Consider the following 26,022-nt stretch of genomic DNA (forward strand, 5'->3'; position numbering starts at 1 on the left):
CGACGTCTACGTACGTCTACTGCACTGGAAAAGCACACTGCTGACTGACTGATACGACGCGATGGGAGCAGTTAGGTTTTTGGGATCCCACTCAAGTTCAGTCTCTTTTCGGTCCTTCAGTGAGTCACAGCAAATTTTGCGGACGCGTTAAAGGTGGGATTTTCTTTTTTTGAGGATTTGCGTTTTCTGTTTAGATATAATTTGTGGCGTTTGTGAAGTAATTCGTGAGTATCTCGTGATGTTTTCGGTAAATTTTCGGCATTTATGGTCGGAAAGTGGAAAAGTCGCAATTCATTGGAAATCGAGGAGAACCCTCGCAGCTTTTTCAACTGATGACGTGGACAGAAAGCTTAGCTTATCAGCTAAGCACGGGAAAGGGAAAGTCCCCACTTCTATAGATAGATCCATTAATTAATGGCCCCACATGTAGCAGCGATAAATATATCACCTGTCAGCTGTACCCATATCTAAGCTGGTGTGTGGAAGAAAAGTGGATTAACGTGTTGTTTTGGCGAGGAAAAACCCTCGGCGTCATAAATTATCGTAAACGGGAAAATTGTGTTCACCGCCGGAAGCAGTGACTTGGCTTATGCACCTGACGGAGTAGGGGGATTTGCCATGTCATTCGAATGCAGCTGGTAGGATATATTCCTAGAAGCGGTGGTGCTGTCGTCATCACATCTTGTAGGATATTGATTGACTGCCACTCGTTACTGGGACGAAGACACTTGGACAGCGATTTGGGTTTTCTTTCTTAAAAATGGCATTCTTGTAAGGAGTTCGCTTGTAGCACCGAATCTCACCAATAAGATTCAAAGCAAACAATCGAATAAAGCAATCTCATTTTGCAACATAATAGAAGTGCCTTTGAAGAACAGCTTAATGCGCATGAAAGCACTTCATTGAAAAACGCGTTTTTTTGTGCACCGTGAGCATTGGTATTCCATTCATTCATGAAGTAGTTTCGTGAAATGCTCTAACGTCATCATCAATGCGCTCATCGTGCTTTTATCTCGGAGGTTTATTCTCCAGATGTTTGCATTTGCAAAACGTCTTTGCCGTCGGGGGAATTAAATTATCCGTTTCTGTGCGTAGGATTAGAACTGTAATGCTCAGCCTTATTGTTTATGCGGGTCACTTCGGCATTTTAAAACTAAATGCGGATTGTGAGGAATTCATTAGCATTCATTTCCATCTGTGTGGGAAGTTAATTAGCTTTGCTCAGCTTAGACTGGCTGTACACTCAACTGATTAAAGGAAAGTTCTTGCATAGATAATACCAAGTCAACTATAGTACACACGTCAAAACGTCATACGTTGAGATCCTTATCCGCCCATGGGTCATTATCGATTGGTATGTGGTACGTTTGGTGTAGGATGAACTGCAGTTTATTCTAGAACCCAAGAACCTTCTATCTAGCCGGCGTTGTGAACCTGGTATTCGCTACTTTCAGCAAAATTGGAATAGTAAACTGACGTGTCATGCCTCGAGCATGTGTGCTTGTCCACAATACTATCGTTGCTACACTTGTCTCTTTGCTAACTACAAGAGACGCGTGTGCTGTCATAATTTATGTATTTATCTGTTGGAAACTTCAACAGAAAATACGCCTACCGTTTGATTTATTTACCCCATGACAAATTGTCATACTATAATCCACGGATTCTTTCAAACAAGTTATTGCAAACTGCGCTTAAAAAGCTTGTCCGCTAATTGTTGACAGTGATTCTAAAAGTTACCACACCATCAGAGGCAGCTCCAATGTCAAGTTGAGATGATCCAGCTGTTTTTAAGAAGGAAATCTGATAATCTGATAATGCTAAGAGGTTGTTCTTTGGGCTGCGTGTGGTTGAAAAATTAATCCATTGAAACCTCATTTTACTACTCCTTTCCATCGCAGTACGCCCGTTAGAAGGTTTGCATGAGTATTGAGTATTCTCTTTGATAAGCATTCTAACAGCTACCGCGTAAAGTCGTCCTCTCTTCCCTTAGTAGAGGACTTCCCGTTAGACTCAAACTCTTGGAAAGGAAGTGTGAACCAACTCAACAAGCTATTGGTCAGATCGCTTCTCTCATGCATACTAGACATTTGCTAACGAAGCGTGGGAGTTCGGGAAGCACGTGCTCCGCAGTATCGTCACAGTTTGTGCTCTCCGGACATGTGAGAGATACTGCATGTCCGACTCATGGGCCTGCATGTCTAGTTAGATACACACGGTATGAGCTTGTGTCCATCTACACATGCTGAATGGATTCTAGTATAAATAGTATATCTTCAATATAGGCAATGTTCTGGTGATCCGACTAACGACTGTAATGCCACAGACAAACAGACGTAACTCTTAGAGGAAATTCATCAAAAATTTTTGCCCGGTGTCTTTTTCATGAGCACACTGCCCCCTGTTGGTAGAACCACGCGAGACACTGTCGGCCATGATGGATTTCGGTTTGACGCTTGTCTAACACGGCACGGTAAAGGCTGGGTATGCTGCGCAATTCAGATCCCATTGTGATCCACTAGCCTCTGCCCAGCAACTCCTATCCCAACCTCCTCGCGGTACCGGCCGGAAATTATGGGCAACCTTAGGGAAGATCTGGTAACCAACCCCGGTGGGAACTTTAGTCGAAGGCTGACAAGGAAAGGGGGGGGGGGGGTTGCTTCGGCAAACCTGAGCGTCTGTTCTCCAGGAGGAGCGGCTCACAACAGCGTCTGATCCCCATGTTAGGGGCAACTGATCTACGTCCGAGTGGCAGGGAAGGACTCTAAGCTCAACTGTGCACTATGGACCTCCGGAAAGTAGGGGGTTGGTGTCAGGCCCTACGAGCCAGCCGTAAAAAACCATTGTAACGGAAAATCAGCAACAGAATAATACGAACCGAGACCAACGGAAACGACCCCAGCGAACAAAAAGGACTTGCGAATGGAAACTCGGTACGTGGAACTGCCGATCTCTCAACTTCATTGGGAGCACCCACATACTCGCCGATCTACTGAAGGACCGCGGGTTCAGCATCGTAGCGCTGCAGGACGTGTGTTGGACAGGATCCATGGTGCGAACGTTTAGAGGTAATCATACCATCTACCAGAGCTGCGGCAACACACGCGAGCTGGGAACAGCTTTCATCGTGATGGGTGATATGCAGAGGCGCGTGATCGGTTGGTGGCCGATCGACGAAAGAATGTGCAGGTTGAGGATCAAAGGCCGATTCTTCAACTTCAGCATAATAAACGTGCACAGCCCACACTCCGGAAGCACTGATGATGACAAGTACGCATTGTACGCGCAGCTCGAACGCGAGTACGATCGCTGCCCAAGCCACAACGTCAAGATCATCATAGGTGATTTGAACGCTCAGGTAGGCCAGGAGGAGGAATTCAGACCGACGATTGGTAAGTTCAGCGCCCACCAGCAGACGAACGAAAACGGCCTACGACTCATTGATTTCGCCACCTCCAAAAATATGGCCATACGTAGCACCTTTTTCCAACACAGCCTCCCTTATCGTTACACCTGGAGATCACCACAGCAGACAGAATCTCAAATCGACCACGTTCTAATTGACGGACGGCACTTCTCTGACATTATCGACGTCAGGACCTATCGTGGCGCCAACATCGACTCCGACCACTATCTGGTGATGGTCAAACTGCGCCTAAATCTCTCCGTCATCAACAATGTACGGTACCGGCGACCGCCACGGTACAACCTAGTGCGACTGAAACAACCGGATGTCACCTCAGCATACGCGCAGAATCTTGAGGCCGCGTTGCCAGACGAGGGCGAGCTCGATGATGCCCCTCTAGAGGACTGCTGGAGTACAGTGAAAGCAGCCATCAACGACGTAGCCGAGAGCACCATCGGGTACGTGGAACGGAATCGACGGAAGGAATGGTTCGACGAAGAGTGCAGAACGGTTTTGGAGGAGAAGAACGCAGCGAGGGCGGTAATGCGGCCGCAAGGGACTCGACAGAACGTGGAACGTTACAAACAGAAGCGAAAACAGCAGACGCGCCTCTTTCGGGAGAAAAAGCGCTGCCTGGAAGAAGCGGAGTGTGAAGAAATGGAACTGCTGTGCCGTTCCCAAGAAACACGGAAGGTCTATCAGAAGCTCAACGCATCCCGCAACGGCTTCGTGCCGCGAGCCGAAATATGCAGGGATAAAGACGGAGGCCCCTTGACGGACGGACGTGAGGTGATCGAAAGGTGCACTTCGATCAGCACCTGAACGGCGTGGAGAACGTAGGCACGGGAGCCCACGGCAACGGAGGAAGCGACGACGCCAGTGCAGCGGAGCACGGAAATGAACCAACTCCCACGCTGAGGGAAGTTAAGGATGCCATTCACCAGCTCAAAACCAACAAAGCAGCTGGTAAGGATGGTATCGCAGCTGAACTCATCAAGATGGGCCCAGAAAAGTTGGCCACCTGTCTGCATCGGCTGATAGTCAGGCTCTGGGAAACCGAACAGCTACCGGAGGAGTGGAAGGAAGGGGTAATCTGTCCCATTCACAAGAAAGGCGACCATTTGGAATGTGAGAACTTCAGGGCGATCACTATTTTGAATGCTGCCTACAAAGTGCTATCCCAGATCATCTTCCGTCGTCTGTCACCTAAAACGAATGAGTTCGTGGGAAGTTATCAAGCTGGCTTTATCGACGGCCGGTCGACAACGAACCAGATCTTTACCGTACGGCAAATCCTCCAGAAATGCCGTGAATACCAGGTCCCAACGCATCACCTGTTCATCGACTTCAAGGCGACAGTATCGACCGCGCAGAGCATGGAGAATCATGGACGAAAACGGCTTTCCTGGGAAGCTGACTAGACTGATTAAAGCATCGATGGACGGTGTGCAAAAATGCGCAAGGGTTTCGGGTGAACTATCCAGTTCATTTGAATCACGCCGGGGACTGCGACAAGGTGACGGACTCTCATGCCTACTCTTCAATATCGCTCTGGAAGATGTGATGCGACGAGCCGGGCTCAACAGCCGGGGAATGATTTTCACAAAATCCGGTCAATTTGTGTGCTTTGCGGACGACATGGACATTATTGCCAGAACATTTAGAACGCAGGCAGAGCTGTACACCCACCTGAAACACGAAGCAGCAAAGGTCGGACTAGTTGTGAGTGCCTCAAAAACAAAGTACATGCTGGTAGGCGGAACCGTCTGGGTAGTAGTGTTACTATAGACGGGGATACTTTCGTGGTGGTGGAGGAATTCGTCTACCTCGGATCCTTACTGACGGCAACGTGAGCCGTGATCATCCTGAATTTAGGGTGAGAACAATAGTCGCATGCAACACTACTGCTTTACTCACTTTGGATAATGACCGATGATTGGTCCATAGATTATTACTTTGGTGTACCGGTAGGCCACTGATATCTGTTGACAGGTCGTCACGTTGATCAGTTGGAACAACTGGTTCGGGGTAATGACTTCCAGTGTGTTTTAATTAAAACAGGAAACCATTACCCGAACCAACATATCACAGTAACATCCTCTAATAAAGTAGAAACAACTTGATACTTACAAGGATCTTTGTGTAGTTTTTTCATTAAATCTCAGGATTAATTAGTTGACGTGCTTGCCTAGTCGTTGGAGTTCTTGAGGTTCAAGACTTTTTGGACTTGCGTAAGATTATCTGTTGAAGAGGCAAACTAAACTACTAAAAAACGTTAACTGACCCCAAACCTCCCTCTTTTTTTCCAGGACAAACCCCGGTGCTTCTCCGCGTGCGGGCACCACCAAATGTATTTCTTTTTTGTTTTGGCCTCGCTGATGGTTGCCAGTGGACCGGCACTGGCATACCTATCAGCGGGCTTGAAGGATCAGCTACTGTCGGACGTGCTGCTGCGTGAGATAGTGGACCGGATGGGCAAGGACATAGCCGAGGCGGCCGATTCTTACATCGACCCGATGGACGAGTTCCCCGGCCGACTGGCGATGATGGCCCGCGCCACCAAGGATCTGGAATCGGAACAGCTGGACTACGATGCGCTGCTGGATGGTAATCCGAATCCGTCACCGCGGGATCAGGAGTACCTTCAGCACAGCTCCCTGTGGGGACACCAGTACGTGTCCGGCGGTGCCGGCGAGGGTCCCCATCATCCGAAACCACAAGTGAAAACCGATGCAAGTCTGCCCGCGTACTGCAACCCACCGAATCCATGCCCGGTGGGCTACACCGAAGATCAAGGATGCACGATGGATTTTGAAAACACGGCCGCCTTCAGTCGAGAATACCAAGCGGCGCAGGATTGTATGTGCGACGGTGAACACATGTTCAACTGCCCGACCCAGCAGCAGAGTGACGCGGGATCGCAAATGGACTCGGACCTGGAAAACTTCATTGCACGGCAGTTCCACACCCAGGAGCACAAGAGCTTGGTCGCGAAGAAATTCCACGTTAAGAAGGTAAGTACGGGAAACTTGTCGAAGTTCAATCAATTGCTCCCAGTCCTAATGAAAGTTGAGTGCTCTTGTCAAGTAAATATATGGCGTTATTATTTGCCTTACGTGCTAATATAGAGCTGACAAGCTCTATATGACCCAATAATATCCCTATAAGCCCCAAAAGGCAAACTATAGTGATAATGGTTACTTGGGTTGGGTCCTCGTCAACTGGAAACAACCATATTGTGCGCGCCCTGTTAGAAAATCGCCATCTTTTCTTCGGTTTTTACTGAATATTAACAGCCAGCATAGATGTTCTGGCAGCCCGCCTCGCACTTCTTATGCCATGTCGCTCTAAGTAAGCACTCGTCCTTTGCCACCACTAGTGCTATGGGCATCATGCCCGCTAGCATGCATACCGTGTCCTTTGAAGCCGTGCGGTATGCGCTGACCACCCTAAGGCACATCAGCCTGTGGGTACTCTCGAGTCGTTTCACGTTCCGATTGACCACTAGCGCATTTGACCATGCAGCGGCGGCGCCATACCGCAGTATGGGGACCTCTCCTGTCGCGAGCAGTTTACGCTTACGCGAGACTATTGCCGAGAAATATTTGACATTATCCTTGACAATGCCATTATCACCTTGCTTGCCCTTTTGCAGGCATATTCTACGTGGCTCGTGTCGATCGTGACCCCCAATTGCTTCAGTGAGCGCTTGAAGTTGATCGAGCACCCGCCTGTGGTGTCCACTCCCTGTTGTTCAGACTTGTGGTATACCACGAATCGCCGTATATGTACCACGAGGCTAATATCATCGGCAAAGCCGACCAGCTTTACTAGGCCCAGGATGGACCCCTGAGATACCCGCACGGTGATGTTGTAGTTCCTCTCGCCTCCATGATATCATAGATTAGCACCCTATTCTGGAATTAACTGTCCAGTATCCGGCATAAGCTAATCAGGACTTCTAGGTGGCACTCGATGGTGGCCCAGCTGACGCTGTCGAACGTATTTTTTACGTACAGCGTGACGATCGCGCAAAACCGGATTCCCGTTCGCTTTTTTGGAGTGCTATTTTGGTCGTTTCGGTTACAGCCCTAATAGCGTCCACCGTCGATCGACCCTTCTGGAAGCCGAACTGATTATCCAAGAGGCCAGAGTCATCTGATTTCTCGGTATAGACAATCAGCCTCGACAGAATGATCCGTTCCAACAGTTTTCCGGTGGTGTCTATAATGCAGATAAGTCTGTATGCCGACGGGTCGCCAGGTGGCTTCCCGGGTTTGGGCAGTAGAATCAATCTTTGCCTTTTCCACCACTCCGGAAATTCGCCTCTGTCTAGGCACATCTGCATAGCCATTCTGAACATGTCAGGGCTAGCCTCGATGACCGTCTTAATGGTTACTATCGGGATACCATCCGGACCCAGAGCCTTGCTCAACTTATGCGACTTCGCCATTGAAATTAATTTGCCGTTCGTCACAGAAGCGACATCGCTTTGAACGGGTCGGCCAAAGGGGATGGCGGCCCATTGTTTTATGCCGTGGCGCGGGATTAACGTTTCCTCGATCCTCTGCTGCATCTCGTGGGAGCGTTCTGGGGTTGCTGATGCGCCCTTCGTTTTAGCCTTGACTAGCCTGGCAGAGATTTTCGAAGCACAACCGTTTACGTGCCTTAATCTCTTTGTTCAGTGCCACTTTAGCCGTTCTGTTGATCGCACTTCGCACCATTCTACCCTCATTGGAGCGAGCTCTTTGCATCCTCCTCCAAGCTCGCGGAGTTCTGCTTTTTCTGGACACCACCAGTAGGTATACCGGTTGGCGTCCATTTCTGAGTAGGGATGGCCTTGACATTGCGGCATAGGGAATAACGGAATAACAACTGCTGTAGTACACTCCATTGATCTTTGATATTGCGAAGCCCTTATTCGACGTGAAAATTATTTCCTGGACCAGAAATCGACCGGTTGTATAGATCACCGCTCCAGCCCCCGGTAGTGGCGATCTCGCCAGTCCTCATCGCGCGAATGGGTTCAACGCCGTTTCCTCTGTCTTCCCACTCTCTATCATTGTTTTTGTTGTTCATGGATTTGATAGTCTTTTCTGTTGGATCCCCCTTAGAGCCACTATCTCTCACTGCCGATGAAGTAGTCGCCAATGATCCTGGTGGTTATCTATACAAGCAGGGAGGCCACCCGAGGGTTGGCCCAGGCCCTTATGGGGACTGGGTGCAGAGCCGGATCAGCGGTAATCAGAAGTGTTCATCTGAGCCTACTTCCACCCACTTAGTTGCCTTAGCTGGGGACATGTCAGAAAAATGATTAAAGGCGATGTCACGGTTTTATGGAACGGAAGGCAGCGCCAACATTAGCCTATCCGTCGTTTCAAGGCAGTGTCACCCGACCTTACTAAGATGATAGAATGCCGTCGCTAGCATGTACTAGAGATGGAATTGCACTCATCGTGAAGCAACTCGCGAGTGAAAATCAATAAACGGCACCGTTTGTGAGTTTATTCGCACCCGCTTGCTTCATGAGTATGAAGTAAAACGAAAACAAAAACACTCATGAATATTTATTCGTGAAGAAATACATTTTAGTGCAGGGGTTCTCAAACCTTTTCAGCTTGCGACCCACTCTTGATTTTATAAGAATTTGGCGACCCACCAGTACAAAAATATATAAAATAAATCTTTTTTTGCTAATTTGGACTGCCTTTTTGAATAAACACATTTTATCATTTTATCATTTTATCGTAGCCAACAAACTTAAAAACAAGTTTTTTCTTTGTTTATTAATAGTGGTGTTTTAATTTTTTTCTTAAGAAAAGTCTAAGAAAGGTTAAGGTGCCCAAGTTTGCAGCATCAGTTATCTCTTGGTCCTAAAAATTTGAGATAAGATTCCAAGTTTCTAATATATTTAACCAGTCTGGCTCCAGATATGGTAGCAATGCTTCGGTAGAACTTTAAAATCAAATATCGGTTGAAAATGCTATAGAGTGAGTGGGTGAACATCAAGTATTTTAGAAATATAGTACTGTTGGATGATCTGCTGATGAGTTCTCTTGCATTTTTAATGATATCCTTCACACTTATTTTACTTCCATTTTCATTGAAATCACTTTTCAGTTGTTCAAATTATCGACATTCATATGAATTGCACAAAAGTTTAGTTTTACTGAAGCTCGGTAAAGGTAAGGTTTCTTGTCGAAGTGTGAGAATTTTTTTTTTGGTTTTTGGCATTTCTAAATTTTCTGATGAAACTGGCGTATAAGCCTAACAGAAAATGCTGCAAGCAACAACTTGAACTCATTTTTTTTCCAGAACACAAGTAAAATCCAAATTTTACTCTAATCTTAAAACTTTCGATTGAAAACTCATAGTTTTAGAATCGATTTCAGAATGAAGACAGTAGTTTCAATATCCAATATACTCCAGACAAGACCTATAATACAACATTTTGAATAGAAATAAGAAGGAACCGAAATTATAGAAATAACTTTTCTAGAAATGGATTCGCCAAGGGAGATTTGAAAATTAGAAACTGGATAGCATGTGGGGTTTTGGTCACCGTTGAGTTTTATTTGTCAAAGTAGTTGATTTTTCTCGGTGAAAACTCAATAACTCTGATAATAAACATTTGACATAAGTTGATAAAGACTTTGCGACCCACCAAAAATCAGTCCGCGACCCACCAGTGGGTCGCGACCCATAGTTTGAGAAACGCTGTTTTAGTGTAATTTTAATAGCAAAACATGTAATTGTCCACCAGATAGTAATGTTTTGTGCTTCATTGTTCCTGAAAAGCAGAACTGTTAGCCGTGTTAATGCGTTTTTCATTAAACTAAAAAATGCTCAGCACGGCAACTTCGTCATGACTTGATAACTTTTGCGATCTTCATGATACTTTCACAAAATGTTGAAAACAAAGCTGTGAAAAATATAAAACTGACTAAACCAGTATTTAGTTTTGTACTGCAGGGAATATGTAACGCTTATATGACCAAATTGAGTCATACAAGAGTTGCATTTACTTTTGTAGAGCATGCGTGTTACACGAGTAATCAACTGTAATTCATGGAGTTTCCTTAGAAACTTTTGAAAAGTTCACTGAACGTATTAGTGCTTTAAAAAGCTAAATAGGAATTGATTATATATTTTTTTCATAATCCATATAACCGACGTATTAATCACGCCCATGGGCCGCACTCATTATTGCCGAAGTTCGTCAAATTACGAAAAGTTACGAAACTAATTTCAGTTAAGCAACCTTATACTACTAGCCTAGATACTAAGCTTAAGGCGAAACTGGAAGTATTTCCTCACTTTTTGGTTCTTGATTTTTTATTAAATAACGAAGCAATATTTTCAAAATCGGTTTTCGTACACATGTAGTGGATGCATCAAGGTATCTTCTGATTTTTTTTTCGTAGTGGAAATGTTTTTCGTTTTTGCAGAAACCATTTTTGAACGAAATTTCCCAAAAAAATGGTTTTAAAAAACATGGAAAACTTTTTCAACACCAAAAAATTCAGAAGATACATTGATCCATACTCTACATGTGTACGGAAACCGTTTTTGAAAATATTTCTTCGTTATTTAAAAAAAAATCAAAAACTAAAAATTGAGGAAATGCTTCCAGTTTCGCCTTAAGTTTAAGGACAAGATATTTGGAGTACATTGCTCAAAATTTCTAGAGCACCGTTTTTTAGAACCGTTGTTGAACGGATTTGGATGAAAATGCATCACGCTAATTGTTCAGTGGTTGTCAACAGCGTGATGCATTTTCATCCAAATCCGTTCAACGGTTCTAAAAAACGGTGCTCTAGAAATTTTGAGCAATGTACTCCAAATACCTTGTCCTTAAATACAAATTTGCTTGTCGTTTAAGTGGTTTTCAATAAGTACCGTAATCCGGGGTCAAATTGATCACTTTAAAACAACTTGTGTGGATAACATTAGTAGCAATCCAAATATTGCCAACACAATTTTTGTATAACATTTTTGCCGGTGGATCTTTATGAAACTACGTGACATAATTTTGTTTAACACATTCAAACTTAAAGTTAAATAATTCAACATATCAAAAAATTGATAATAACACTTTGGGGTGAAATTGATCAACATACAATTGAACATCGGTTAGAAAGGAAAATTGCCTTCACCGCTCAATTATGTTCTTACCCGAATAGCGCATTAAGGGGTTATACATGTTGAGGTCGAGCATAAAATCGATTTTTTATTCTTTTATCCTAAACTATGGGTTCTTAAGAATGCTGTGTCAAATTTTCATAAAGATCCAAGCAGTAAAAGCAAAGATATAGCGTTTTGCGCCTCGCTCCCTTATGGGCGCGTAGCACAAACTTAAATCTTTAAACTCAATTATCTCGGAATTATGTGCTCCAAAAACGTCGATGCGGTGACTACGATGGAGAAAACAGTTCTCAACCGATTTCAATCAACTTTTTTTTGAGTGTTCGCTATTTATGTGTCGTGTCCTTGAACGATCAACGTTTTTCAAAAAAAAAAAATCATATCAGTGTTATAATTATTTTTTCATACACTTTTGCATAAAAAAAGTGATTTTTTTTTTTAAATCGTCCCCGTTTGAAAACTAAAAATATTTTCAAATATTCTGATCGTTCAAGGACACGACACATAAATAACGAAAACTCAAAAAAAAAGAAAAAGGTTGATATCGGTTGAGAACTGTTTCCGCAATCGTAGTCAACGCATCGACGTTTTTGGAAAACACAATTCCGAGATAATCGCGTTTAAAGTTTCAAGTTTGTAATACGCGCCCATAAGGGAGTGAGGCGCAAAACGCTATATCTATGCTTGTACTGCTTGTATCTCTATGAAAATTTGACACAGCATTCTTAAAAACCCATACTTCAATATAAAAGATTAAAAAACGGTTTTGTGCTCGACCTCAACATATAAAACCCCTCAAAACTATTACAACTAGTGAATTTGACTGTTAAAATGCATAATTAAATTTTGAAAATGCCCCCTAAACGCCTAAAGGTAGGCAATTTCTTTTGAAATAAGTGATTTCTATCACAATTAATGACTATTTCTTAGAGAAATGATTTTTTAAAAACTCATTCATATTCAGAATAGCTACATAACTTCACAATGAAGGCTCCACTAAAATGTTTAAACAGAAAATTTACGAGAAGTACTAGTGGCAATCCATTGTTTAGTTCTAATCATTTCAGATAACTGAGAAACGCATTTTAAAATTCCAAAAAAATAAGGTAAAACTAACTTTTTTGCCGGGCCCGTAGCGTAGTGGCTACACGTTCACTTCATAAGTGGATGGTCATGGGTTCGATCCCAGCCCCGGTACCCGAGAAGAAGGGAATAACAGCAGCATAAGGAGCTGTGTTATTTGGCCAAAATAACTGAATAATAAAATCGATTATTTTTAAGTTATTACCATAACATATTGGGTTATAAACTTGTATGTCATAAGCGGCAAAATAACAAATTCCATAACAAAAAACCCAGATTAATCCACCTAGTGGTGATAGCGCCTTTCTCGACGAATATGTACTCTAAGATATTTCCGTCGCCACAAGCCGAAGTGTTCCTGAATCCTGAAAATACTCTAGAACGGAACAAATATCATTTTCTTCTTTTGTCACAGTGCTCGTTCGTCAATGTGGGGGTGGAGTTGATAAATAATAAATGTGTTTGATGAAAAAAATACTCAAACAATTAGTCAAAATCGCTTAATTCATCGGGTTTGATAAGAAATTTTCCGGAGGACTCTTTACCTTAAAGTTTAAAGATTTATTGGTTTATTCATTTGTGCCCTTCCTCAAAATGTTGGATTCCGACCCAAAATTTCCAAGGGGGGCCCTTTTGACTTAGTCTAGTCTAGTCTAGTCTACACATACACAGCCATTCATTGAAAGAATCCTGGAAAATGGTAGAATCGACTACTTCTACCATTTTTCTTGTCATTATTAATGCTTGCAGTACATCGAAAATGCATTACAAGTATTAAAGCGGCCAGGCCTACTGTGCAGCGTTATTGATTTTACAATAAAACCATTAAACGGGGACATCTCGTACCAACCGCTCAGTTTTGTATAGAAAGCTAACTACATGAAAAATCGGTGGGGGTGACGTTGCTAAGAAGGTTAATGTCACCCCTTTGTCCTTGGAGTCCTGGGATGGAACACAGGTATTTGGTCCGTGTCCTGGCCCTAATGCCTAGGCTTAAGCGCCTAAACTCGCTCTCTGAAACGAAAAACACTACTGATCTCTCCCAATTGCATGGTCAAGTTTAACAAAGAAAATATTATAAGTACTTCAATAAAAAATAATCAGAAAGATCTCACCCGATTCAACCGATAATCAAATCCAACATTCTTGAAGCATTCTCAAAAATTCATCCTTCAATCCCAGCTCGAAACAAACCCAACGTGGTGCTGTCATGCATTTGCTTTCATCTCCGTCGCGCATCATCACTGAACATCGCCGGATTATGCGCCAGAAATAGGACTCCCGATTGCGACGGCATTCTACATAGTTGCACATCAAACTCATCTCTTTGACCACCGATATCCGAGGGTGGAAGAGAATGTTATCACTGGATAATGCACATTTTCTTGTCAATTTCAAATATTATTTTATCTCTATCATCACACGCGCACAGATCCCACCAAAACTACGGAAAACATACTCAAATCTATGCCGGAAGGCGTAGCACCAACAGCGGAATCAAATTTTCATCCGCCGATTCAAGCGTAAAAAAAAACACGCGGACAGTTCTAGCTGTTCCAAATAGGTCTTCATTAAAACTCGCGTTGTTTAACACTAATACGGTACGGGAACATTCCACCGGCAGAATTCTCGGCCGAATTTTCAGTTTTTCAGCCAAAATCTAATTGAAACATTGCTGGATTCACTCTTTAACTAGCCTTTTTTAACCCGGTTGAATCACACGCGAAAAAGAAAAAAAAAATGACAGGCGATTCCAATAAGTAATGGTTATGTTAGGTCAACGTTTAGGCACCAGATTTTCCGAAGCACGCAAGCACACACGACAAAATGGGGAAATAACGACGAATTCCGGTATCTTTGTAAAATCATTTTCCAATTCGGCAGGCCTATTTAACAACAACGCAGAATCGAGGAAAAACGTGACGGACGATTTTAAAACGCAGCCGCTCCGGCGCACAGCTTGCTGCGATCTTTTCCAAGGGGGGCCCTTTTGACTTAAGAGAAAATCGAAATTTTTGTCAGCCTTGTTCAGAAAAGGGAGCATTCATTAAGTACGTCACGCTAAAATTGGGAATTTTCGACCCCCCTCTTCCCTTCGTACGGGTTTTTCCTATATTTAATGCATTGCTTGTCACACTTCCACAAACTATTTTCCTGCTGCCCGTTCATCTCGTTATCGAACATTTTTGATGATTTGATATTTCGCATGCATGGGTTTGGTTCACTTTTTAAACTGGCCACTTCCGGCGAGACATCTGGAAACGGTTCCGGAAAACAACCGGTTCAGATATGTTATTTAGAGGATTGGTTGATGATTATCGGTGATAAACAGCTTGTTAAGCGTTTCGACCTACTATTCTTCGGTCATCATCAGACGCATTCAGCAGGATTCACCCCTTCAACTTCGTCAGTTTACTATATTAGCGATTCAGATATGGTCTGAAACTATTTTCCTGCTTACCGATCATCTAATCATCGATAAAGCCGCTATTTGGTGTGTCGCATGTCTGGGTTCGGTTCACTTTTTTAATTGACCACTTCCAGCGGGACAGCTGGAACCAGTTCAGGAACACTTCTTCTTCTTCTATGTGGCTCTACGTCCCCACTGGAACTTGGCCTGCCTCGCTTCAACTTAGTGTTCTTTGATCACTTCCACAGTTATTAATTGAAGGGCTTTCTTTGCCTGCCAGTGCATGAATTTGTATATTGTGAGGCAAGTACAATGATACACTATGCCCAGGGAATCAAGAAAATTTTCCCGACCGGAACGGGAATCGAACCGCCGTCTCCAGATTGGCGATCCATAGCCTTAACCACTAGGCTAACTGGAGACCCCTAACAGAACCGGTTCAGATATAGTCTGAAACTTTTTTCCTGCTTACCGTTCATCTGGTTATCAAAAACGTCGCTTTTTGATGCGTGGCATGCATGGGTTTGGCACACTTTTATAGTTGGCCACTTTCGGCTGAACACCTGGAACCGGTTCCGGAAAACAACCGGTTCAGATACGGACTGAAACTATTTTACTGCTTACCGTTAATCTGGTTATCGAAAAAGCCGCTCTTGGATGTGTCGCATGCATGGGTTTGGTTCACTTAATTAGTTGGCCACTTCCGGCGGGCCACCTGGAACCGGTTTTGAAACACTATCGGTTCAAATATACTGCCCCTCTTCGCATGTCAGTCCCATGTTGTTTTTCAAAGTGCCTACGTTTTGCACTATAACTCCAATTATTTTCAAAAAAGTGTATTCATGTGATGCATAAACTTTTCATGGCACATTGAGCTGTGAAATGAGGCGAGAAAAATTTCAAATTTATTTTAAATGGGCTCGTGAGAGACAAAAATATGATTTGCACTAGAAACAACATGGGACTGACATGCCAAGAGGGGCAGTATAGTCTGAAACTACTTTCCTGCTTACCGTTCATCAGGTTGTCGCAAAAGCCGCAATTCGATGTGTCGCATGCCTGGGTTTGGTGTTTTTAATTGGCCACTTCCGGCGGGACACCTGGAACCGGTTCCGGAACACAACCGGTTCAGATATGGGCTGAAACTATTTTACTGCTAATCGTTCTTTTGGTCATCGAAAAAGCCGCTCTTTGATGTGTCGTATACATGGGTTTGGTTCACTTTTTTAGTTGGCCACTTCCGGCGGGACACCTGGAACCGGTTCTGAAAAACTACCGGTTCAAATATAATCTGAAACTACTTTCCTGCTTACCGTTCATCAGGTTATCGCAAAAGCCGCAATTCGATGTGTCGCATGCCTGGGTTTGGTTTTTTTAAATTGGCTACTTCCAGCTGGACATTTGGAACCGGTTCCGGAGCACAACCGGTTCAGATATGGTCTGAAATAGTTTCAGACTTCAGACTGCTAGTTTACTGCTTACCGTTCATCTGGTTATCGATACAGCCGCTATTTGGTGTGTCGCATGCCTGGGTTTGTTCACTTTTTTAATTGGCAACTTCCGGCGGGACACCTGGAACCGGTTCCGGAACACAACCGGTTCAGATATTCTAAAACTATTCTCCTGCTTACCGTTCATCAGGTTATCGAAAAAGCCGCTATTTGGTGTGTCGCATGCCTGGGTTTGGTTCCGGCGGGACACCTGGAACCGGTTCTGGAACACTACCGGTTCAAATATAGTCTGAAACTACTTTCCGGCTCACCATTCAACTGGTTATCGAAAATGCCGCAATTTGACGTATCGCATGCATGGGTTATGTTCACTTTTATATTTGGCCACTTCCGGCGGGACACTCGAAACCGGTTCCGAAGCACTACCGGTTCAGATATAGTCTGAGACTATTTTCCTGCTTCCCGATCATCAGATAATCGAAAATGCAGTGGTTTGATGGGTCGCATGCATGGGTTTGTTGCATTTTCATATCTGGCCCCTTCCTGGGGTACCGGTCCGGAACACCTAAATGGCCATAACTCCGGAACGGTTGGACCGATCTGAACCATTTTCAATAGGAAACAATGGGGCAATATACCGCGTCGAATGAACCATCGGTCGTTGAAATCGGTTCATATTTACTATCTAAAAATGAGGTGACCTTTTTGTACACATACACACACACACACATACATACACACACACACACACATACATACACACAGACATCATCTCAACTCGTCGAGCTGAGTCGATTGGTATATAACACTTGACCCCTCCGGGGGCTCTATCAAATTTTCGTTTTTGGAGTGAACATATAGCCTTTCGGTACACCTTGGTGTACGAGAAAGGCAAAAATGTTCCTGGAAAATCATTCAATAACTTGTTTTGTTAGTTTCAATAACAATTCAATAACAGTGAATTCGGAAAATATATATTAATAACAAATTTTGATCTTTATATGTTATTGATAATAATCGGAGAGCAGAATTTGCTATGATATCAAACTCGTTACTAAATAAGTTATAATACTTATTGTATAAAATTATTCGCTTTGTCTCACAAACCCGCCGTCAATAACATGAGGTTCGTGACTCTGACGTAAGAAATATTTTCATTCTAAGAGATTTGAAGTCGCAAGATAATCGAACTTTAGTAATTTCTGTATTATTAAATACGACGAGCTTCGATTTCCACCTGTAATTTATAAACTGTTATACTTTAGTCGTTTTCGAAGCACGTGTGACCTTTGTTTTTTTTTCAGCAGAGAAACTGAAGAATTTTTAGAAAGCTCAACAGTTTTGCAGAAAATTTTTGGAATTTTGGAAATATTGTACAGATTATTACAATTTTCCTGGAAATATTGTTTTAATTTCTCCGATTTTTTCCTTGGATTCAAGAATTATGTCGAATATTCTTCCTGGATTCCACAAGAATTCCTCCTAAAATTTTGCTATAATTTCTCCTGAACTTCCTCTGATGATTCCTACAGGACTTTCACCAGAAATTTTTGCAATATGGTTTTCTTAAATACCTCTATTTATTTCTCTAAGGATTCCGTCAAAAACTCCTTTTATGTTTATCAAATGACATTGTCATAAAATTCTTTCAAAAATTTGTCGTCAGATTTGGTCATAAACTTTTCCATAAATGATTCCAAAAATCTTCCAGAAATTTCTCCGAGAGTTCTTTGACGGAATCTTTCAGGGATTATCAAAGGCTCCTCTAGAAATTCCTCCAGAATCCTGCATAGAGTGCCTTCAAGGGTTTCTTAAGAATTTCCTGTGATCATTGATTCTGAAGTTCATCTTAAGATTTCTCACAAAATTTCTTTGTGAATTTCATTATGAATTTTACCGAAGGATTCTCCACGAGTTTTTCAAAAGATTTGCCAAGAATCCTAATAATTGCTCAGAAGAATTAACTTCGGAATTTCTAAGAAAATTGCGCCAGTAGTTCTCTTGAAGACTTCTCCAGGGATTTATCGAAAGGTTCCTCCAGAACTTCCAAGTGCTTATCAAACATTATTTAAGAAATTCTTAAAAGGAATCGTTCAGGAATTTCCTTTTTAACTGAATACAAAAATGGAACAACACAAAGGGACAGGTCATAATTGTCGAATTGTTGCTGTGATTTCAAAACTTGTTACTGTTGTGCTATTGCTGATAAGTTGAACAATAGTACAACAATAACTAAACTTGTACTTCAAGTTAAATTATGTTATTTAAATATAATTTAGTTAATGTATATCAATAGCTTGATTATAACAAAATGAGATTGTCCAACAAAATTTGTTATGGAAAAGCTATGCCTTGATAATTTAATAATAACAAAACAAGATATAAAAACAGGTTATGTAATTTCGTAGTTATTAACTTGCTATTCTTCTCTGCTCGGGTACTTGCAATTTTTCGTCAGTTACTCTTCCCCCAAGATCGGCTGACACCTGACCCTCTTCTGAGCATATGCTCGAACGAACCCGGAATCATGGATATCGTCTAACGGCAACTCATAATGGACCCGCAATCGGACTGGAAATGGAAGTGGAACAGCCACATAGCAACATCGTGCGCATCATTCTACCGTGGACAGGGTAGAAAAATGACAGCTGCGCAAAAGGCTTACCAGTTCGAATTAGAATAAGTGGAATTATAATAGAATACATTTAGGCGCTGTACGAAGTATAAGTGCAACCGCCACTTGGAATCGCTCTCGCAGTGCCCTAGTGGACAATAGAGCTAGAGCTGTAAATTAGGTTATAAATGATTGAAGAAAAAAAAACTAACTTTCCTCTATACATTTAAATGTCCATACCCATCTCTAGACATCTATGAACTAGATGAGGTAAGAAGATGAGGGTCATTACGACGTTTAAAAGTTCCTAGCATGAAATTACATTACAATGTAGTACCCGAATTATCGATTTCACCCCGCTGATCAATTTGACCCCGGTTTACGGTACTAAGCAATGTTGTTGATGAAATGCGTGCTGAGTACCACTGTTGTAGAACATACCCTTAAAGAGAAATGTACAATCGAATCATATAAGAAAGTAAGAATACCAATCAGTCCAGGAATGCTTATTAATCTTAGAGTTCCTCAGATCTGTATATACCTCTAAGAAAAAACTGTCAGTTGTGTTGTTCAGAGTACATCCTTGCCGGGAATTCCCTAATAAGATGACAAAATGGCTGTCGTATGCGTACGTGCTTCCATTTAAACGCGTGTAAAATACACGCATAGCGCCTAAATTTTGCCATTTCATACGGCACCTTATACGATCACTGGTTGACTGGGGATCATATACTGCATATATTCATCTCGGAGAATGATAATCCTATAGAAATGTGAATTGATGTATTTCCGGAAGAATCATTGAAATAATCCCTGAAGTTATTCTCTTTAAAGCCTTGAAACTATCACTGGAAGAAACCTTCGAGGTATCCCTATAGACATTCTTAAAGGAATACCTTAAGAAATTTTTGAAGGATTTCCTGGAGGTATTCCCGGAGAACTACCAAATAATGAAATCCTTGGAAAAAATCCTTGAATACACCTGAAATAATATTCCTGGACGAATCGCTCGAATGTATTAAAAAAATAAAATCTGGAGGTATTCAAGAAAGAATTCCTGGTGCATTCCCCAGAGTATTTCCGGAACGGGAGTAATTTCCCGGGAGAATTCCGAAATAGTCATCTCTGGGTGAGTTCGTGAAGGAAACCCTGGATAAAAGTCCGAAAGATTCGCTGGAGGAATTATTGTAAGAATTCCTGATGCAATAAAATCCCTGAGTAAACTCCTGTAGAAATTGCTGCATCGATTTCTAAAAGAATCCCTGGAAAGTTTGCGTCAACTTCATGGAAAAATTCCAAGAGATATTTCTGGAGAAATCCCTACTCAAATTTCGGAATTTCGGATGTGTTCCTGAAGAAATCCATGGATAATTTCTTAAAGGGTTTCTTGAAGAAAAAAAAATCTCAGGACGAATTTCCGAAAGAATATGTTTGCAGGAGTTGAAGGGGTTATTCTTCAAGGAATTCAAGGATGAATTGCTGAACAAAACCCTGAATTTCTTGAAGAAAATTGTGCTTCCGTACGCATGCCTGTAAAATTATATTTTAGAATTGCAATACGAATCTCTGGAGGAATTCCTCTACAAATCCTTAAAGGAAATAAAAGAGAAACTACTCTTAGAGGCATCTGGAGATATCCTTGGGTACATCGCTGGAAAATATGATGGTAGGTTTTCTGAAATTTCTGAAGTGACTTCTGAATTAATATTTGAAGGGATCTAAAGAGGAATTTCCAAAGGAATGGAAAAATTCCTCGAGCAATTCTCGAAGAAATCTCTGCAGGAATTTTAGAAGGAATCCCTTAATGAATTCCTGGAGGAATCCCTGGAAAAAATCTTGGAAATATTCCTGGCGGAATGAATTGGGAAACTCCTGGAAGAGTCTCTGAAGGAATGCCTGGAGGAATTCCTGGAAGAATTACTGAAGGAATGCCTGGTAAAATCCCTGGAGAAATTCCTTGAAAAAATCCTGGCCTGGATGAACTTCTGGAAGAATCTCTGGAGTGGAGGAATCTCTGGTGGAATCCATGATAGAACTCCTGGTGGAATCTCCAGAGGAATTTCTGAAAGATTCCTGGAGAAATTCCTGGATGAATTTCAGAAGGAATTCCTCAATCAATTTTTGGGCGAAATCCTGTGGTAATTCTTGGAGAATTTCAAGGAGGAACTTTTAGAGCAGACCTTGGAGGAATTACTGGATGAAATTCTGAGTAAATGGGCGGGAGTAATTTCTAAAGGAATATCTGCAGAAATTCGTGGAGGCACCCGTGGAGCAATCCCTAGAGAAGTTCGTGGAGGAATTCCTAAAGGAATCTGTGGAGGAACTTCTTGAAGAATGCCTGGAGGAATCCCTAGAGGAACTTTTGAAGGAACGCCTGAAGGAATTCCTGGAGGAATGGTGTTAATACCAAGAAGCGTCTTTTGGGGAACTCCTAGGGGATCAATTTCTGGAGGAATTTCTGAAGAAACCTCAGGAGGAATCCCGAAAGCAATCTCACGAGGAATTCTTAAGGAAGCCCCTAAGCAATTCCTGAAGGTATCCTGAAAGAAACCCAAGAAGAGTTGCTGGAGGATATTTTGAATAATCTCTTGAAGAATTCCCTGAGTAATCTTAAGAAAAAATTTAAACTAACTCCTTGAATAATTGGTGTGGGTATTCTTTGAAAAAAAAAAATCTGAAGCAAACCAATGTCTGCAGTAATTTCTGGACTCAGGAATCATTAGATGAACTTTTAAAGAATTTTTTGTTGAAATTTTTTAAGGAATTCCTGGAAAAAATTGAACGAATTTCTTCCAGGAAATTCTTTAGGAAAATCTACCAGAGATTTTCCTGAAGAAATTCCCGAAGAAATTCCTGCAGAAATACTTCGAATGATGATGTTCTAATGAAATCAACATATACATGAAAAGATGAATAAATTATTAGTGAAATTCCGAAAAAATCCACAGCTCAGGTGAGGTCTTCATGGTCACAAGAGATGGATATATTTGCGGTGCAAATTAAGGGAAGGGTGAAGATTTGAAATACCCCAAGACAAATAAAATGACGTGTCATTAATTGACACGGTAGCTTAGTAGGAATAGCACTTGTTTAGTGAATAAGGGTCGTGAGTTCAAATCTCACCTGAGTTGTGGATTTTTTCGAAATTTCACTAATAATTTATCCATCTTTTCATGTATATGTTGAGTTCATTAAAACATCATTAATTGACAACACGGATTGGTATACCGAAGACTTTCCCTTAAGTTACTTCGAATGATTCCACATGAAATTATTGGAGCAATCTCTAGTGAAATTTATGAAGGAATATATTGAGAATTCCAGAAAGAAATCTCTGAACGAATACCTGCCGAAATACCTTAATGGATCTCTGATAAAGTTTCTTTGGGGATCCCTGCAGAAATTGCTGATGGAATCCTCGAAAAAGCACTGGATCAATCACAAAAGGAATCTCTAAAGTATCCCCCGAGAAATTACCGGAAGAAAGTTTGGTATAATTCTTGAAGGAATCTCTGAAGGAAGTTTGGGAAATTTTGCAGAGGAATTCTTCGATGCATCATTGCAGTTAAGGATCTGTTAGAATTTCTAAAGGAATCGTGGGAGGAATTCCTGAAGCATATTTTGAAACAATACCTGAAACAATCACTAGCGTAACCCCGCAAGGCGTCCATGAAGGAATTTAAGAAGAGGAAATTCCAGAAGACGTTCCTTGAGGAATTTTTGAAGGTGTCCCTAAAGGAATTCAAAAAGATATCACAGTTGTTTACCTCAGCATGACGTTTGTTTAAATTGAATATTAGTGAAAATTAACCTTCACATACCCGACCCCCGACAACTCATTTTCAAAAAGCTGGCATTTCGTCAATTTTCATCTGAATTTTTTTTTGAAGTTGCTTCAAAATAGGATGAAAATTGTCGGTATGCCAGCATTTTGAAAATCAGATGTTGGGGGTTGGATATGTGAAGGATAATGAATAGTGAACTACTACAAGCTAGTAGCATATTATTCTAATGTCCTTCACTTTCTTTATCGGCACAGGGTTATAACCCTGCCCGCATGCCGTTTGGCCGAAAATCGTTTGACCGAACGCCGTTTGGCCGAATTAAAATCAATAGAATTTAGATGAATTTTTTGACCTGGAACTGTCATAACCTACCCCCCCCCCCTCTCCGTGATCGTGCATTGAAGATTATTCGAATGTATCCTAAAAAATCGACTCGTTTCATTTCAACTATCATTTGTCGCAATGTATTTCTAGAGCTCCAATCCTTTCCTGGAGGGCGAGAAGCTTCCCATCGCTGCCAAGAAGGGTTTCAATGTGAAGCTCTAAATCTATGGATTCATCGGCTCACGCAGCAGAAGCAGATTGGTAGCTTCGGGATATGACGTCGACAATACTGATCCCCGCTACCACCACCACTGGACAGTAGTGTGACGAAAAATGGATTAAATCGAAGACGGACAACTGGCACACTCTAATAAACGGACTACGGCACAAGTACATCTAGGCAAACACACACACACATCTAACGATACCAAAGTTTCAACACTATTGTGCTAATAGCTGAGTATAGAGATCACAACGATGTGGTGAAACATGAGCGCTGCTACTGGCGGCAGTTGATCATCGTACAGTACGAAAGAAGAATCTGTTTCGCCCTGTCACAGAAAATCTGATCAATTACACACTTTCACAAAATTTCCCCTCTTCTAAATCTCTATGACTTTTACTTCCTCCGCAACTTTTATGCACCCACGCTATAAAGAAGCGTACTTGAGCAGGAGCATTCTTTCAGACTGTTTTATTCAAAAAAAAAAACCAAACTGTGGAAAATTTAAAAATTAGGTGTTAAGTAACCCAGGTAGCGTGCAGAAGGCGGCATTATTTACAATTTTGCGTGATATGTTTCTCCAAATACATGTACTAATATAGTTACTCCACGTCATAAGTAGCCACACTTTCAGATGATAGAGATAATTGTGTATGATTATTGCAGGTAATGCTTATCTTATAAAACAAAAAGAAAACTGAACGATCAGCCATACAAAAGTGGAACTGAATCACCATGCTGTTATTTGGCGAGCATTCGTCACTGGAAAAGGTCGGCGCAGATGAGTCGAACGAAGACGAAAGGGGTGTGCATATTTAGGGATGCCTCAAATTCCGTGATCTATTGACGGTGAAGGCGATACGATTGGATTTGGAACAGGTGGGATCTAAATTGTCTTAACTCATCGAACTTGACAACCAATCAGCGAGTAGCAAATTTTTTATAGTTATGTATAAAGTCTTGCAGGTCACGAATAGTAAATTCACACAGACAGAAAGTGTTAAGTTTTTATGTGAAGACATACACTTCTGTAGAATTCTACAATAAAAAAAGTTTTTCTCTGTGTGTCAAATATTGCATAAAAACTTCTTTTGAGTGTATATGAGTCGTAGGTTTGAACAACAATATACGTAATTTCAGTTCAACAAAAACAAAAATGCTTAGCGTTGATTGGCATGGAAGTTTCTTGGTTGAGGCATGTGGGCCTCACGGTTCCGATTCCAGTGCAGTGCAGTCGAAAGCTGCGAACGCGTAGCTGGCAACACAGATGAAAAGAAGCAACTTGCGTGAAAGCTCTCTGTTCGATATGAGCTGCAAAGACATATCATGGATAAAAGCTTCGCTTTAAGATACCACTGAATAATGTGAGCAGCAAGCGTAACGCAGCACTCTAATGCGTAACGCTCCGTGACATACCGATATCGGATGTTCGACGCTTTTTTAGGAACTACTAAAAAGCCTTGCCGTTTGATATTGGTAAAATTTCACATGCTTGGAACTATTGTATAATTACTGTAGATTATACAGTGTAAACAGACTATTGATGTTTTTCGATCAATTCTTCAATAAACGAAACAGGTAAAAATGTCGAGCTGTAAAATGCTTTAAAACAATTTGCATAAAAAAACTAAAAATATATACAAAATGAGGCATTTATTTTATCTTATATATTTAAATCTATACGTAATGTTAATAAAAGTAAACAACATTGTTTGTAAAACATTATCACAATGAAGTGAACAACTTCGATTGTACACAGAAAACATCAGAAAAGACACGTGATTCGTTGAAGTAACATTCCATAAAACGAAAAACCAACAGAGAATAACGACCACAACCAAGTCAGCCAACCAGACTAGAAATTTGACTATAACTTCTTCGCGCGAGTGTGCACGTTTGGGAACTCGTCTTTGGTTTGTATTCAAATGGCGACTCCATCTTTGCTGTTTCGGGTTCATTTGAGAAGAGCTGGATCCAGAATCGCACCAAAGACCAGTCGAAAACGTCCAAATTATCAAAGATAATTGAAAACAATCAACATCAATGACATACGAAATCTTTGTCAAGAATCAAAAGGATAAAAAAAAGTGTTTCGGAAAATAAAGAAATATAATGGAAAAATCATAGAAACCGAACGACAATATACAAAGTGCAGCCCAAATTATGCATCTGAAGAACATCTGTGCAAACTGAAAACAATCAATCTCATTGCTGCAAAATAAATTGTTACAGCTTAGCAAGTCTCCTTGAACACAATGAAAATGCTTATGAAAATGTGCAGTGCATCGATGACATCCAAGAAATCTAATAAAACAAAAAAAAATACTAAACTTATGAGAGCAGCAACCACATCAATGTTAAAAAGTATCCTATCCTCTATCTAAGTATCCTCTATCATACTTCATCAAAAGAAAAAAAAAAAACAAACAAACAAAGTTTCCAATCCAAATCCTTGGTTGCCCCCCAAAAATGGAAATTGGTTAACGAATGGGTTGGTCCCTTGCACAAGGAAGCAACCCAAACATGGAAAAGGCATGTATAACAGTTGTTGTTGAATAGAGCCAAACAAAAAAAAATCAAA

The 26,022-nt window shown here is 41.5% G+C and overlaps 1 protein-coding gene across 1 annotated transcript; it reads left to right on the plus strand.

Annotated features, from left to right (window-relative positions):
• LOC109420023 (neuroendocrine protein 7B2) lies at positions 1 to 26,022 on the plus strand. Its single transcript, XM_029853238.2, has 3 exons — positions 1 to 153; positions 5,716 to 6,420; positions 23,369 to 26,022. The coding sequence occupies exons 2-3, from the start codon at positions 5,755 to 5,757 to the stop codon at positions 23,438 to 23,440; spliced, it is 738 nt and encodes a 245-aa protein (XP_029709098.2). The 5' UTR covers positions 1 to 153; positions 5,716 to 5,754; the 3' UTR covers positions 23,441 to 26,022.

Source organism: Aedes albopictus, chromosome 2 (assembly GCF_035046485.1).
Source record: "Aedes albopictus strain Foshan chromosome 2, AalbF5, whole genome shotgun sequence".
NCBI classification, from domain to species: Eukaryota; Metazoa; Arthropoda; class Insecta; order Diptera; family Culicidae; genus Aedes; species Aedes albopictus.